Genomic DNA, 14,819 nt, shown 5'->3' with positions numbered 1-14,819 from the left:
AATGGTGCACTGTTTGGGGGTGGGGTGGGGGGGGGTCTTTCTGGACTTTTTTTTCCCTGCATCTTTTCATTCTCTTATTTTCAAATTTCTGGTAGAACACGTCTATAAAACAATTGTAATAAGTCTTCGCAAACCCACTTTCCTTTGAACGAGTATTTATTTAAAGCATTTACCGTGTAAAAAAATTCAAGCGCCTTTATTGTTGCCAGCCCCACTGCTCCGTAGGTAAATCTTCTTTCGCCACCGAGGAATGCATCCCAATGCACTGTCTGCAGAGACTTCCAGTCTAGGTAGGCGAGGCATGTTATTATACAATAGGCCACCATTGTTGGCCGCATTCCCTCTACAGCGTCCTTAGGGAGATCCTCGCCTTATTGAAAAAGATCAAAAATATCAAGGGCAAGCAAGATATTCATTAGGTTGAGGAGAGTTTATGAGGAGGAACTTGGTTGTTTAAAAGCACCCAGGCACAGGCATGACTGAAACCCAGAGGAGTAGGGAGAGAGAATGTGCTGAGGAAATATCGGGTATATGGGAACCAACAGTGCGAACCTGCTCATGACCACCTGCCTGATCCGTGCTCTCTGAGTACCAGTTGACCTAGCTTTATTCTTCCTCGTGATTGGTTTTGCTAAAGCTGGGAGTTTAGGAGGCCATCTTTGGCACCTGTTTTACTGGAGGAGAGAAGTGCCTAACATTGCTTTGGAATGGCAGGTGCCAACGGATGGGTAGCACGTTCTTTTTGACAGTGCTGCTGTGGGTGAGAAAGGATGATATCATGTCTTAGTGATGGGTCACGTGCAAGGGCCATAGGCTGCAGAGTCACCAGGAGACACCTTTGGACATATTACTGTCTTATTTAGCATCATGGGAAAATTATTTTTTTCTTTATCCCAACGAGTTTGATTTGGTTTCTTCTTAAGGAAATAGACTGGATCTCTGAGTAAGAAGACTTGATTCAGAGATTGGTACAGTGGGATGTATTTGTAATCCTAGCATACAGTGAAGGCTAAGCAGGGCCCTTATGAGCTTGAGACCAGTATGGATATGTATAGTAGGACTTTGTTGAATGAATGAATGAATGAATGAATGGGGCTTCAAATATTGCCTCAGAACAGAAAAGCAATATTCATTTTTCAATAGCTCAGGGGTAATTTCTTCTTTAAAATTTGTGAAGAGTTCATATATATATATATATATTTTTTTTTTTTGATAAAGTGGTTAAAATTCACCAAGCGAAGAGACATACCAATAAGCCCTATAAACGATGCCTTCGTACCTACCTCGGATGTGATGACAGCTGGACTTTGAGGCCCAACATGTGGAAGATTAGATGCTCAGTGTCCTCAGAGCCTGGCAGGCCACAAGGAGTGTCCCCATCTAGTTCCTATGTTAAGGAGCCTTTTTTGGTGTTGAGTTTGTCTGAGGATTTTGTAGATCTGAGTAAAAATGTGCAACGTAGAGAAGAACATGACTCTATTGTCACTTAAAGGGCTGTTTCTATAGGAAGTTTGAGTCTAACAGAATTAGATTTCATGGAAGGGGGACCCTCCAAGTATACCTCTACAATCATTTCACCTTACGGTTATCCCCGCCGTATCAACTTGATTTGTGCATGGAAGAGCTTTTGGTATGAAAGGGTAAAACTAATGGGTACCCAGATATTATAGCATGCATGAAGATAGGTTTCTTTTCTGGTCTATATCTTTCCTTCCTTCCTTCTTTCCTTTCTGTCGTCATCAAGCAATACCTTTGATAACCTTTCCTACCAACTCTTGACATTCCTCTTGTGTTGGAAGAAAGCCATGCTGTAGTTTTCCTTCTGGACCAGGCATGCACTGTCACTTCATTCTGAGGGGTGCTATCTGTTGTGAGCCAGGAACATGTGGGTACAGCCAGCAGTGATACTCACATCATTATGTTGAGTTCATTCCTACCTTCCCCACCACAGCCCCTGGAGGAGGGAGAGCTGCCTAGGAGACAGCTAGCTCTGGTCTGTCCTCTTCGTACCCTAAACAGCTCTTGACTCTCACAGTTCTTGCGCATCTACTAGGACCTAGATCTCCTCTCCTCCATCCTTGCCCTTCCCTCCTCTTCTGTTCTCAGAATTCTCTCCATTTTTTTTTTGTTATTGCTTTTGGTTTTTTGTTTGTTTGTTTTCCCAACACTGAAAATGGTCTTCTTGTTCTCTTTCAACAAAAACTTGGCGACTGATGACACAACTGGATTTAGTTGAGTGGTTTGTTTATCAGAAGGCAGGCTGTGTTCAGGAGGCACAGAAGCAACTCTCCTGTGAGCCATTCTGCAAACTCACTTCATCTCCTTCAGTTCAAGTCACCCCCACCCACAAAGTTGTGGTGCTTCCCTAAAACATAGCCTGGTTTTGATCTGAAACTTTGTTCTACCTGAACTCAGGGTTGGGCAAATCCATGAAAACAGCTTCTTACAAACACCACACCCTCACTTTGCACAGGACAGAAAGCTTACCACCCACCATAAATGGAGCTCTGTTTTCAAAAGCAGCATGTCCTATGCCAGGGTCGATTTGTCTTTGTATTTTTCTACACTACTCTCTATTCTTTCAGCCAGTCCAGGGAAAATCTCTCAAGATTTAATTCCATGGACTGGATTTACCTTGCTGAAGCTATTTCGGAAATGACAGCACAGGTTAATTCAATATTACAGTGAAAGTTAACAGAGTAAAAGCCACAAACAAAAATGTAAAGTAAGAGATGCTCTTTTTTTGTTTGTTTGTTTGTTTGTTTGAAACCTGGCTGTTTGAAGATTAAAGTAAAAAAAATCACATTTTGTTATAATTAATGTTTGCAGTCCTACATTGATGGTAGTAAAACGCATATAACGGGAATTTTGTCAGTTTTGTAATGTGCAGGTTAGCGGCATTAACTAAATTCACATGGTTGTGTTTTCGCTATCCATCTTGTTAGGAGGTGGGTAGAGACAAAGCCTCATATGGCCCAGGCTGGCACTCATGAGCAAACACACCTACACTCACACATGCACATGAACACAAATACACAATGATGACCTTGAACTCCTGGCCTTCCTGGGTTCACTAAGTGCTGGGATTATAGCTGTGACCCACAGTGTCTGACTTCCAGAAACTTCTTTCGTCTTCCCCAAGAGAACCCCCACATGTATCATACTAACTCTCCCTTGCCCCTTCTTCTGGTCTCAACCCCACTGTTCTCCTATCCTAGGTATCTCATATAAGTAGTTTCTTTGGAGCAAAGCAGGTATCTCCTTCCACATTCCCATCTTCTCAGTCGATGTCCTTCCTGTCCTCTGATCTCCACATACCATATGACACTTGATCTGGAAGCTGGCTTAACTGAGGGAAACAGTTGGATTCTTATAGTTTGTGTCTGGTAAATGATTTCCGAGTTGCCGCTGCTAATCCTTTCTTTTTCCCTTTGTCTTTCTCCGTAGTTTTGAGTATTCGGGGAGCCCAAGAAGAGGAGCCCACAGACCCCCAGCTCATGCGACTGGACAACATGCTGCTAGCAGAAGGGGTGGCGGGGCCTGAGAAGGGCGGAGGCTCGGCAGCGGCAGCGGCAGCAGCGGCAGCTTCTGGGGGTGCAGGTTCAGACAACTCAGTGGAGCATTCCGATTACAGAGCCAAACTCTCACAGATCAGACAAATCTACCACACAGAGCTGGAGAAGTATGAACAGGTAACCATACCCCTATAGACTGGGCACCATGGTGGTCATTGGCCAAGGAAGGGCAGAACAAACCGCAGCCTCACAGCCTATGAACATGTCTTGGTCAGCCTTTCCCATAGGTCAGGGCTTATCTTAGAACCTTGAGTCCCTTCAAGAGCCTGTTCTCAACTATTGAAAACCTAGGCCTTACATGGGACAAGATACTATAACCATGATGTTGCAAATGATGACTGAAAGAAATATGAGTGGCCAATGTAAGGAGTCTCCTGTGCTGGGAACTCTAGAACATCTGTAAACATAGAACATGCTTGGCTCTCCCTAGAGCACACAGACCATTGTCAGAATTGCAACCCAATTACAGGGATCGCTGGCTTCCTTCGGCCGATGCTTGCTGTTAAGTTGAAGAACATTACTCTTTTGAATGCTCAGAGAATTCCATGGGAAGGGACATTTGGACCTGACCTTTCCATGCTGGGGTCAGCTGAGCCAAACGTGCCTTCTTTTCTATGTGTGATATGTGGTGTGACATACAGTTCTCCACAGAGATAATAAGTCATCTCAAGAGCTATTCTAGAGCCACACCACCTTCAATTCCAGTCCTAGCATTTTTCTGATGGTGTCATATATGTGCATGCCGTACCCCAAAGATAGAAAACTGTAGATTCACAAAGGGTCATAGAAGTCCTTTGGAAAGACTAGGATTGCTTTAAGTCACAAAGTAGCATAAAGAAATGAGGTACCATATAATGCCAGAGCTCTCCCTGGTAGGGAAAGCCCACCTGTCCCCCATAGACTGGGACTTCTATATCAGTGCCATTACTCCAGCCATTGTGAACCGCAGTGCTCTGTCAGGTGTCCTTTAACACCCAGATCTCCTGTTTCTTTAACCGACAAATATATTCATTGTCCCTGTTGGATTTGATGCTGAACTCCAGCTCTATATGAATGTCTTTCCTTGAATTAGATTTTCTTTTACCATTTTTTTGTGGGCCAAAAAGGAAGAGGGGGGCAGAGAACAGTCTACTTATGATTGCCTAGTTAGCCAGCAAATGTGAACGTAATAGAAAATTTAAATTTTAAAACAGAAATGGGCATTTTAAAATTTAAAGTGGAGAAAGGTTCATGAGCGCACCCCTGTCCACCTTTGGAGTGGAAACCCACAAAATCCACTCTCTTACACAGGAGGAGATGCTATGCCTCCTTAAGTTAGTCACAGTGAAAATTCAACCACCAGACAAGGTGCAGTGGGAGCTGAAGGGGAGAAAAAAATAAGTCAGCATGTTTGGAACTATGAGAACACTACCCTATGTGTTCTTGAAAAAGAACACGTGTTCTTGACACATCTTGGCTCCCAGAGACTTTTCTCAGGTCCCAGGAGAGTCTGGGATGAGTTGGTCTACCTGCTAATGGTGCTTTTCTCCACCTGGGTCATCCCGAACCTGGACTCTGCACTAACTCGGTGGGACTTTAGAAGATGCACGTGCAGACTTTTCTTATAAAGATCTCCAGATGGCTTCTCAGTTTATCCCCTCCATACTACTCTTACTTCACCTTCTCCAGGAAGCGTGGCCTCTTCCCATCAACCTGCCTAGACCTGACACCTCAGGTAACTCATGCCAGTTAATCAAGGCATGAAAGAAACGTAGAATAAACGCAGCTTCCTCCAATCGCGCAACTGCGATGCGTGTTAGGCTTGAGGGTTTTGATGGATGGCTTCATTGTTAGCTTGGGATGTATACAGCACAGAACTGATTTCTCCATTGAAACTCCGTTCTCTCTTTCCTGTTGCCATGCAAAATTCCACCGCTCAGGCAGTAGTAGCCCATTCAATAACGTACTCACCGCGAAACCTCTGGTCCAGTGCAATCTCGCTTGATCTTCAAGCCACTTTGATGTTGGGTGCCTAGGACTGTCTAAGGACGTGAGGAAGGTGAGGTGGAAAATGGGAAGCATGATGCTGAGGTCACATATCCGGTGAGGAATAGAAGTTGACATAGAATCCTGTTGTGACCCTTGGGCCAAGGGCTATTGTTAAAATAAGGCCTGCCTCCATTTAGTAAATATAAGGTAGTCAACACTGAATAAGAAGTGTGTCGTTATCTCTTTGGGTTGGACTGCTGACATCAAACTAGTGGTAAAAATGTTTTCTCTAGAACTTTCTCATGGATTCCTTCCTATTTGAAATCATAAAGATGTCAGAAGTGAAGAATTTAGGGAAAACCCTCGGGTACACAACAGATTATGCAAATGTAGCAGTGGCCAACTTGTCCTGTGTATTTATTAGATCTGGGAAACAAAGCATCATGTCCCCTTATTTATGCAGACAGTTTTGGGGGGTAAGAAGTGAATTCTGCTTAACACATTCTGGATGCTTAATAATTTATTAAAATTAGTTTGTTAATTATAATAAATAGCACCTTGTGTGGCGATGGCGCTGTTAACCTTTTAGCTGGTGTGTGTGAAGAAGATCCATCTTCTTCATTCTTCTGCAACACTTCCTCATGGGGGCTTTGTTAAATGTAGGGAACCTCAGTCGAGTAAAATGTCATCCTCCGTGTTAGTAGTTGTCACTGTCAATTCTGCTACCTTTGTTTTGTTCTTTGTATACTGATAACAAGTAACCGCACAATAATTAACTTCTAACTCATCCCTCACCCCCCAGCCCTCCAAATAGACCCACCTGAACGAGCTATTTCATACAAAGGTTATTAAATAAAGAAACATCTAGAAACTGTCATCCCTGTTAAATGACATTAATAAAACACTTCTGTAGCAAAAAAAAAAAAAATGTTGGTGGCGAAGGTAGTTAAGAGCTAACATACTTGTATTCTTGTTCCTTTGAGTTCGTCAGCTTTCATAAATGATGCCACTGGAGTATTGACTGAGCTGCATCTCCGGTGCTGACCTGGGCTAGGATAACTCAGTACACAGCAAAGGGAGCTCTTAGATCCACTTATCTCTGTGAAGGAGCCTAGTGCCTCTTCTCAGTCAGAAGAAGTCAGGAAGATGGGTTGACATGCAGGATGTTGGGCAAAATCTAGAACCTTGTGAGGTTCCCTACATGGGCTTCTCTTTAGTTGGTAATGTCTCCTGCTATCCCTGGAAAGCTTCTTTGTAGAAGCTCTGCTCCACAGGTAGCTTGAGTTCTTCACGCTTCCCTTAGTTGTCCACAGCAAAGACCATTGGACCTTGAAAAGTCTATAACGTTTTAACCTCAAATACATACCTTACTGGTACACTGTGAGCTCTTGAGTGAACAGAAGCATCCCAGCTTCTAACGTTGCAATGGCAGGGAGCTGAGGGGTTGCTACAGGCGGTTCAGATCCTAGAAGAATCTGGATCATTTTGCCCTATGTATCTAAGACAGCCTCGGTTGTGTGTTCTCCCAGCTGTTTAGCGGCTGCTTTGCTCTACCACAGCAGTGGGTGGAAGGACCCCACTGTCCTCTCATTGTGGAGCATCAAAGTCCCCGGAATAAAATGCCCTGACTAAACACCAGATATTGTGAGTATTTTGATTCACTGTAATGGAGCGTGTTATTATTAGCCAAGCACTGTGGCTTTCCAACCGAGAGCTGGTAAATTTGACAACCCCTCCTAACCTGCAGCTCTTGCTCCCTGATAGTTCCCTCGAGGTAGGGATGCTGCAGCCCAGCAGATTGCATTGTTTCCTCAGAAAGATGGCTGTGCTCTTGCTGTGAGCCTAGCCCTTTATTCTATGTCATAGGGCCTCATAATCCCTGCCAGCTCACTGCCAGGTTTCACTTCCCTGTCTTTGTGATACAGTTCCAGAGCCTAGGTTTAGTTTGGGAATAAAACTGTAACAGACACTTTTCTGAATAGAGAATGCTACATAGACCCATCTGTGGCTTGCTCTTCAGCATATTCCTGCAGAGTAGAAAAGGGGACATTTATTGTCACATTTATTTTACCAAGACTGAAATGAAGTCTGCAGATGTTTACTCTTGTCAGGATAGTATGGTGGATTTCTTAAGTCGCCTCTATATTTATATTATAATAAATAGTTTAAATAGTTTGCCTGAGTGGTTCTAAGTCCACTGTGTGCACTGCCCAAGGAGGCCAGAAACGGGCATCAGATCCCCTGGAGTTGGAGCTACAGGTGGTTGTGATCTGCCACATGGGTGCTGAGAACAAAACTCGTGTCCTCTGCAAAGAGTCCTGCCAGCTTTTGAGCCATCTCTCCAGGCCCTGAGTCCTCTTCTGTGTCACGAAGTCATAATGAAGACGTGCACTTGTGGCCCACATAAGCATTGCACACATAGTAACTCTGCAAACCTCTGCTGTGCCGTGTAAAGTAGCATATTATCACCCCCAGTTTACAAAGGGAAACGGGACACAGATATGTTAAAGAACTTTCCCCAAATGCCATTCCTGCCAAATTCTGCAGGCAGGGACCCAGGCAGCCTGTCACTTCGCCCAGTTCCTGGTCCATACAAGTGGTCTTCTTTACGTCTAGGTCCCTGTGCACAAGAGCGCGAGTACCATTTAGTGTGTTGGAGGGTTGAAGAGTCATTAAATCTCTCACATGAATAAAATGTGCCTTTTGGTAATGCAGGAATTCGCAACAATGTTTACAGGAGCAGGGTTCAAAGCAGGCTTCCACCGTGGGTTTCAGATGCCACCTATGGGTGCCTCTGCCCGTGTTAGTTTGGTCATCCAAACCCAAAGGATTCTTCCATAAATAACCCGTGACTGTGGGCTTCTGTAATCACTACTGCATTACTGATGCATACAAAGAGCTTTCTGCTCTAAAAACCCAGTGATGCAATATTGTCAATAATAAGCAAGTTTCTGCTCTTTATATTAAATTCGGGGTCCTTCGAGTCCCAAGTTCGAAGTTCTCAAAGCACTGTCTTGCCCTTTTCATTACAAATCTAATACTGTTGTACAGCAGCGCTGTGAGTTAATCCGTGAATAGATATTTTATTGAGTGTTCACCTAATGAAACTAGACTGTGGATGTTAAGTATTAATAACTAAAAGAGAGGGTAGTGGTTTCTCAAAGAGCGAATTCAGGCTCTGAATTTCCCGGCCCATAATGATAGGAAGCCTTTGGGCTCACTCTAGCCTTTCTTGCCTCCTTCGGAAAAATCCCCTTTTCCCTTTAGACCATGGTTTTCCCAACCGATCAAGAAAGCCATGAAGATCCCACTTAGACTTCCGTGGTTGACTGATAATGTGCTCCTACAGGGGTGCTTTGCGGACCCTCTAAATCACACTGGGCACTCTTTTTATAAGGTTCCTGAGGGCACACCCTCTGTGTTATGGACAAGGAGCAAAGGGGCTTCTTTAGATAAAACTCAAAGCCAAGTAATGAGAAATCTCCAGGAAGAGTTCTAGAGCTTTTTATTTTTTGATTCCACTTGAACTCTTTTTGGCTGTTTACGTATCCCAAAATTGAATATTTGGAAGCCCAACCATATCAGGAATAATGAGAAAGACAGAGAAAGCTCATAATGTATTTGACCCCAAGTCACTCTGCTCTTAACATAGGGGCAAAAGGCAGGGGTGGATGTTAAGTATCTCCCCTTTCAATGCCATAAAATCATAAGGAAAAATGATGTTAAAACGGTTCAGAATTTTATTTTCTGTTAAGAATTTGAAGCCAGTGCCAAATAGAGCTAGAGCCACTGGGGAGAAGAGGATTTTCTATATAATCATTTATTCTAGCTATTACATTTGGCAAAATGTCGTAAAGCCTTCTAGTTTTCTTCACTTATACCAGTGTCTAGAAAAGCGCCCCAGCTCCGTACTGTAGACTCTTTGCCAAAGTATGAATTTCAGTTCACCCCATGTTCACTGTGTCGCCTCTGCAGGCATGCAATGAATTCACCACCCACGTGATGAACCTCCTTCGGGAGCAAAGCCGGACCAGACCCATCTCTCCGAAGGAGATCGAGCGGATGGTCAGCATTATTCACCGCAAGTTCAGCTCCATCCAGATGCAGCTGAAGCAAAGCACGTGCGAGGCAGTCATGATCCTGCGCTCCCGGTTTCTGGATGCGAGGTGAGTCCTTCCGGTTGTCTGGAAAGAGAATCCAGCGGGGTCTAGGTTTGTGGTTTGACTCTCTCCAAAGTTTCAGTTCTCCATTGAATGTTGTGCCATGCTCTAGCTTGTGTAAAGGTCTAAGGTCTGAGAAACACAGTCTGGGAGACAGGATAGCCCGCTGGTTTCATATAGTACTGGCGGAATACATGATTGTGGGAGATGTTTATCATTCCTGTTGGTCCTCTGGGTGAGCAGCACAGGTAACAGTGAGAGGCCCGAAAGGGGTGGTTGTTGTTGTTGCTGCTGCTGTTGCTGCTGTTGTTACACAGCACTATTTCCTTGTCTTACACGAACATATCATAACTATGTACTCATTGACTTTATTAGCACACCATAATGACAGTTCCTCCAAGAAGGCTTCTAACTGCTTGAAAGTTGGGATCTTTCCCATACTCCAGAGAGAGAGAGAGAGTACTCCATTGAATTCAAGGACTATTTCATAGTAGATTACCGTGCACAGTACTGGGGGCTGCTTAAGAAGTTCACAGTTGAACAACTCATGCTTCCCTGAGCATAGACAGTCAAGAAGGTGGCTTGATAGAGACCCACTGGCTTGGTTTGATGTTTTCTATCTGGCTTCAGTGGTGCTCATGGCCTTACTTATATATGTTTGACAAAAAAAAAAGGTCTAGAACAGTCCTTAAAAAAAAAAAACCCTCATGACCTCATGAGAATTTAAAGCAAAAGACTGAGAACCAATTCTTAATTCTTCTACTCTATGGACCAGTGAAGTGATGTGAAGTGATTAGAACCTGTGGCTTCTTTTCTCCAGCCTCTGAGAGAGTACTAATCAGAGTTTACCTTTACTTAGAAGTAGATTTTTTTTTTTGACAGTTGATCTACAAATTTGTCCCATGGTTTAGGCCTGCCTTGTAGACCACAGTTCATCTTGAATTGGTCATCTTTTGTGTCTGCACAACCCTGGAAAATATTTCCAGCGTAAAGCTTTTATTATCAAATGTTAGTATGTCATGGTCCGTACACCATTTCATGGTGTATATAGTTTTGTTCCTGTTGAGTCAGACTGAAAGATTCACAGCTCTTCCAGGATTGCTTTCCTCTCGGATGTCATGCATTATTCAGTTCCCCTGGCGTCTTCTCTTTCTCACGGTGGTAGGCTTCAGTGGTCGGTGGACCCATTTAAAACTCCCCCAGCATCTTCTCCCACCTCCCTTTCCTCAGTATGTTTTTGGGTTGCATGAGATACAAAATGAGAATGCCAGACAGCAAGATACACCTGTCGGCCAAAAGGATCCTGTCCTAAAAGGGGGACAAGACAGAAGAGATGGCTCAGCAATTAAGATCACAAACTGTCTTGGCAGAGGACCTGAGTTCAGTTCCCAGTAAGAACACAGGGAGCAGGTTGCAGCTGCCTTGAGCTTCATGGGAACCGAAGCCCTTCCCTGACCTCCAGAGGTACATGGACACTGTAGCTATATATACACACACCCCAAGCATATATAATAATCAAAAGTAAAAATAAAATCTTAAATAAAAGTGAGACAGCTTGCCCGTGTAGGTGAAGGGACATAGGCATTGGTGAAATCAGACCTTCAGCAGGATTCTGTTTCTCTTGCCCAGTGGCCTACAGCCAGCCTGGTTTCTTTCAGGCAACCATTCTACACAATGTGAGCGACTGGTGGCTTCTGTCTTGGTCCTTCCTCTAGGCCGAAGTGGCCACTGTGCTGCATGTGTTGCTTGCATCCCCATGGTAACTCCCTTAATTAAGATGCTGGAGTTGCTATTTACATTGGCAAATCCTGGATACGTGTGTGTGTGTGTGTGTGTGTGTGTGTGTGTGTGTGTGAGAGAGAGAGAGAGAGAGAGAGAGAGAGAGAGACAGAGAGACAGAGAGACAGAGAGACAGAGACAGAGACAGAGACAGAGACAGAGAAACAGGGACAGACAGAGACAGAGACAGACAGAGACAGAGAGGGAGGAGGAGGGGGAGAGAGGGAGAGGGAGAAGAAAGAAAATCAAAGAGAAATGTTGGGTCTAGATTGTTTTTTTGTCGAGGTGTTTTGTTTTGTTGCTGTTGTTTCTCAAGAAAGAAACTGGAGAAATGAACATAAGAGAACCATTGTGCTTATGGGTCTCTCTTAGCGTCAGTTCCACTGCACCCAGCTCAAGGTCAGACTCTAATAAGACACTGGACTAGGTATGTTTTGTTCACATTTGTTCCTTCCACTGGCCTCTGTCTAGATGATTCCATTTGGAACCAGAAGGGCAGTCACTCTAAGGCAGGTTCTCTTTCTTACTTGGGTAAGAAACTTTCAGATCACCACACCAGACCCTTGGACACAGGCAGCCTCTTGTCATTGGCCATCTCATGTCTTTGTGTGGCTACATATTTGCCAGCAGAGCATCAGCCTAAATGCAGCCCAACGTGAAGCAGAGCCCGGCTCACAAATAACAGCATATCCAAACGTCCTGATAACTCACCCACCAGTAACTGGATGAGCGAGCTAGGCCAACCCCAGGGAGGGATCGATTCAGCATTCACTGTGAATATTCATATCCCATCCTGTACACCCCCTCCCTCTACCCCTGAACCATGCATCTGACGGGCAGGGATTCATCAGAAAAGATTTCATGGTAGACAAACGAAATACAAAGAGGACTTGATTTAGTAATGGGATTAGTCTTTGTGATCTAATAGGTGTGTAGAAGTGACTGTTACACTCCTTCATGGAGGGAAATGCCTAGTATCAGCTTTCAATTGCTGTGTAGCAGATTACCACAAATTGAGCAGCTTAAGACCATGCAAGTTTGCGCCCTTGCAGTTGTGTTGGCTTCAGTTTGGGGATAGCTCTGCTGGCTCTTCAGCCAAGCTGTCCAGAGTCAGTGACTACATCTGAACGTCGGGTGCAATAAACCCTCTTGTTCCCCCTCTTGTCCCTGCGGGACTTACAGAACTTTGGTTTGTGGAGGCAACCCTTCTCTAGAAGCACTTCCCAATCAGACTGCTTGCTTTCTTTCTGGTGGCCTGCAAGACAAACTCTTCCGATTAAAACTTTAACCAAATCACAAGGTGAGACCCCCATTGTGGCCACTATCCCAGTCACTTGAAGGAGAAGGTATCATATATCAGGGACCTTAGATTCCTGTACTCATACTTCTAAACTGAGCTCTTGATCTGGATTTCTTTAACCCGGGTTTCAGCCTTTCTTTGGGCCTCACATTGATGTACAAATGCCAACAACATTGAACTTAAATTTTCTTTCATCTGTTTATCGTCTCATCCTGTGTACTATCCATCTTGGCTAGTTTATTCAGCATTAAAAATTGTGTCCTCTTAAAGAGAGTAAAGGGGATAAAATTTTAAGCATTTAGTAGTTTCAAAGCAAAAAGCTTATAGGATTTTCGTGGTGTGCTGCACTGGGGTTTGCAATATTAACATGGATGCTTAGAGGTGTACTCTTAGGCTGGGCTATGCTCTGAGTCACCAAAGAGCAGGACCAAAGCAAAGGAAAAGATGTCGATAAAGCTGAAGACATCTTACTAGCAATGCGGACTCTCCTCATTCGACCTTAGCTAGGCATCTTTTTTTTTTTTTTTCGGAGCTGGGGACCGAACCCAGGGCCTCGAGTTTGCTAGGCAAGCGCTCTACCGCTGAGCTAAATCCCCAACCCCCTCATTCGACCTTAGCAACATCCCTACCCAAGCACTTGCTAAGTGTTAGACACAAGATTTTTTTTTTTACATTTTATTTTTTATTTTTTTATTAACTTGAGTATTTCTTATATACATTTCGAGTGTTATTCCCTTTCCCGGTATCCGGGCAAACGTCCCCGTCCCCCCTCCGCTTCCTTATGGGTGTTCCCCTCGCAACCCTCCCCCCATTGCCACCCTCCCCCCACCAGTCTAGTTCACTGGGGGTTCAGTCTTAGCAGGACCCAGGGCTTCCCCTTCCACTGGTGCTCTTACTAGGATATTCATTGCTACCTATGAGGTCAGAGTCCAGGGTCAGTCCATGTATAGTCTTTAGGTAGTGGCTTAGTCCCTGGAAGCTCTGGTTGCTTGGCATTGTTGTACATATGGGGTCTCGAGCCCCTTCAAGCTCTTCCAGTTCTTTCTCTGATTCCTTCAACGGGGGTCCTATCATCAGTTCAGTGGTTTGCTGCTGGCATTTGCCTCTGTATTTGCTGTATTCTGGCTGTAGACACAAGATTTTTAAGTATGAGTAAACCATGGGTCCTGCCCTTAAAGGGATTTTCTTTTCAGTTGCAGACGTGTGTAAGCTGTGGCAAACACTGTGGTGGAGAAAATGAAGAGATAGAGGAAACCAGGGGCCACTAGGATCTTTGGTTGATGAGAGCATATAAGTCGTTGCTGGACAAAATGGTGTAACAATGTGTATTGAGTTGGAGAGATCAGGAGTAGGATGGACCCAGTGACCATCTTAGCTGTACCAGGGGGAATGGGGGTTTAAATTCCTACTTTTAAGGAACAGAACCCTCAAGAGAGGTGTTTAGGGAGTGATTGTGAGAAAATTTTACACAAACTCTGGAATGCCACTGGATTCAAATTCTCACTGAAGTGTCCAGTGGTCCCTGTGATCAGAGACAAGTGATTTATCCTCCCAAAGACTCAGTTTTCATATCTATGGAATGGGGATGGTTCCTTACATGAGAATGTGTGAAGCTAATTTGAAAAACAAACACAGCGTCTGACACAAAATGTTTATTCTATGATCCCAGTATAGTAATTCCTAGGCCACTCAGTACGTATATTATATTTAACACATTTAAATATTATCACCTTTACTATATAAATAAATATAACTTAAATAACTTTATAATATACTTATATATACGCATATGTTATCCATTTTATAACTTGGCGGCATGAGTAGCGAGCATGTTGCTTTAAGAAGGGTTCTATAGTGATTCTGATGAGGATGTTCCAAACTGGAGGAGTCTGGAATGAATCACTGCTGACCTCTCTGTCCCTCAGACGGGGCCAGCACAGCCAGTGGAGAAAATACTGTCTACACCTTATAGAATATTCCTGGATAATTTTTCTGGTTTGAAGATAAACCTGGCTATCTTATGGAAACGGTCAGTGG

At 44.0% G+C, this 14,819-nt stretch overlaps 1 protein-coding gene across 4 annotated transcripts in view; it reads left to right on the top strand.

Moving 5' to 3' along the window:
• Nucleotides 1–14,819, top strand: part of Pbx1 (PBX homeobox 1) — a 309,784-nt gene that overhangs the window by 214,981 nt on the left and 79,984 nt on the right. For all 4 annotated transcript variants that reach the window (XM_039090792.2, XM_039090794.2, NM_001100681.2 and 1 more), the window contains exons 3-4: nucleotides 3,448–3,692; nucleotides 9,519–9,709. In XM_039090792.2, the coding sequence (XP_038946720.1) occupies nucleotides 3,448–3,692; nucleotides 9,519–9,709 (436 nt within the window). The remainder of the gene's footprint in view (nucleotides 1–3,447; nucleotides 3,693–9,518; nucleotides 9,710–14,819) is intronic.

The sequence above is a fragment of the Rattus norvegicus genome, chromosome 13, assembly GCF_036323735.1.
Source record: "Rattus norvegicus strain BN/NHsdMcwi chromosome 13, GRCr8, whole genome shotgun sequence".
Classification (NCBI taxonomy): Eukaryota; Metazoa; Chordata; class Mammalia; order Rodentia; family Muridae; genus Rattus; species Rattus norvegicus.
Note: the sequence above shows the minus strand (reverse complement) of the source record. Positions and strands in the feature narration are given on the sequence as shown.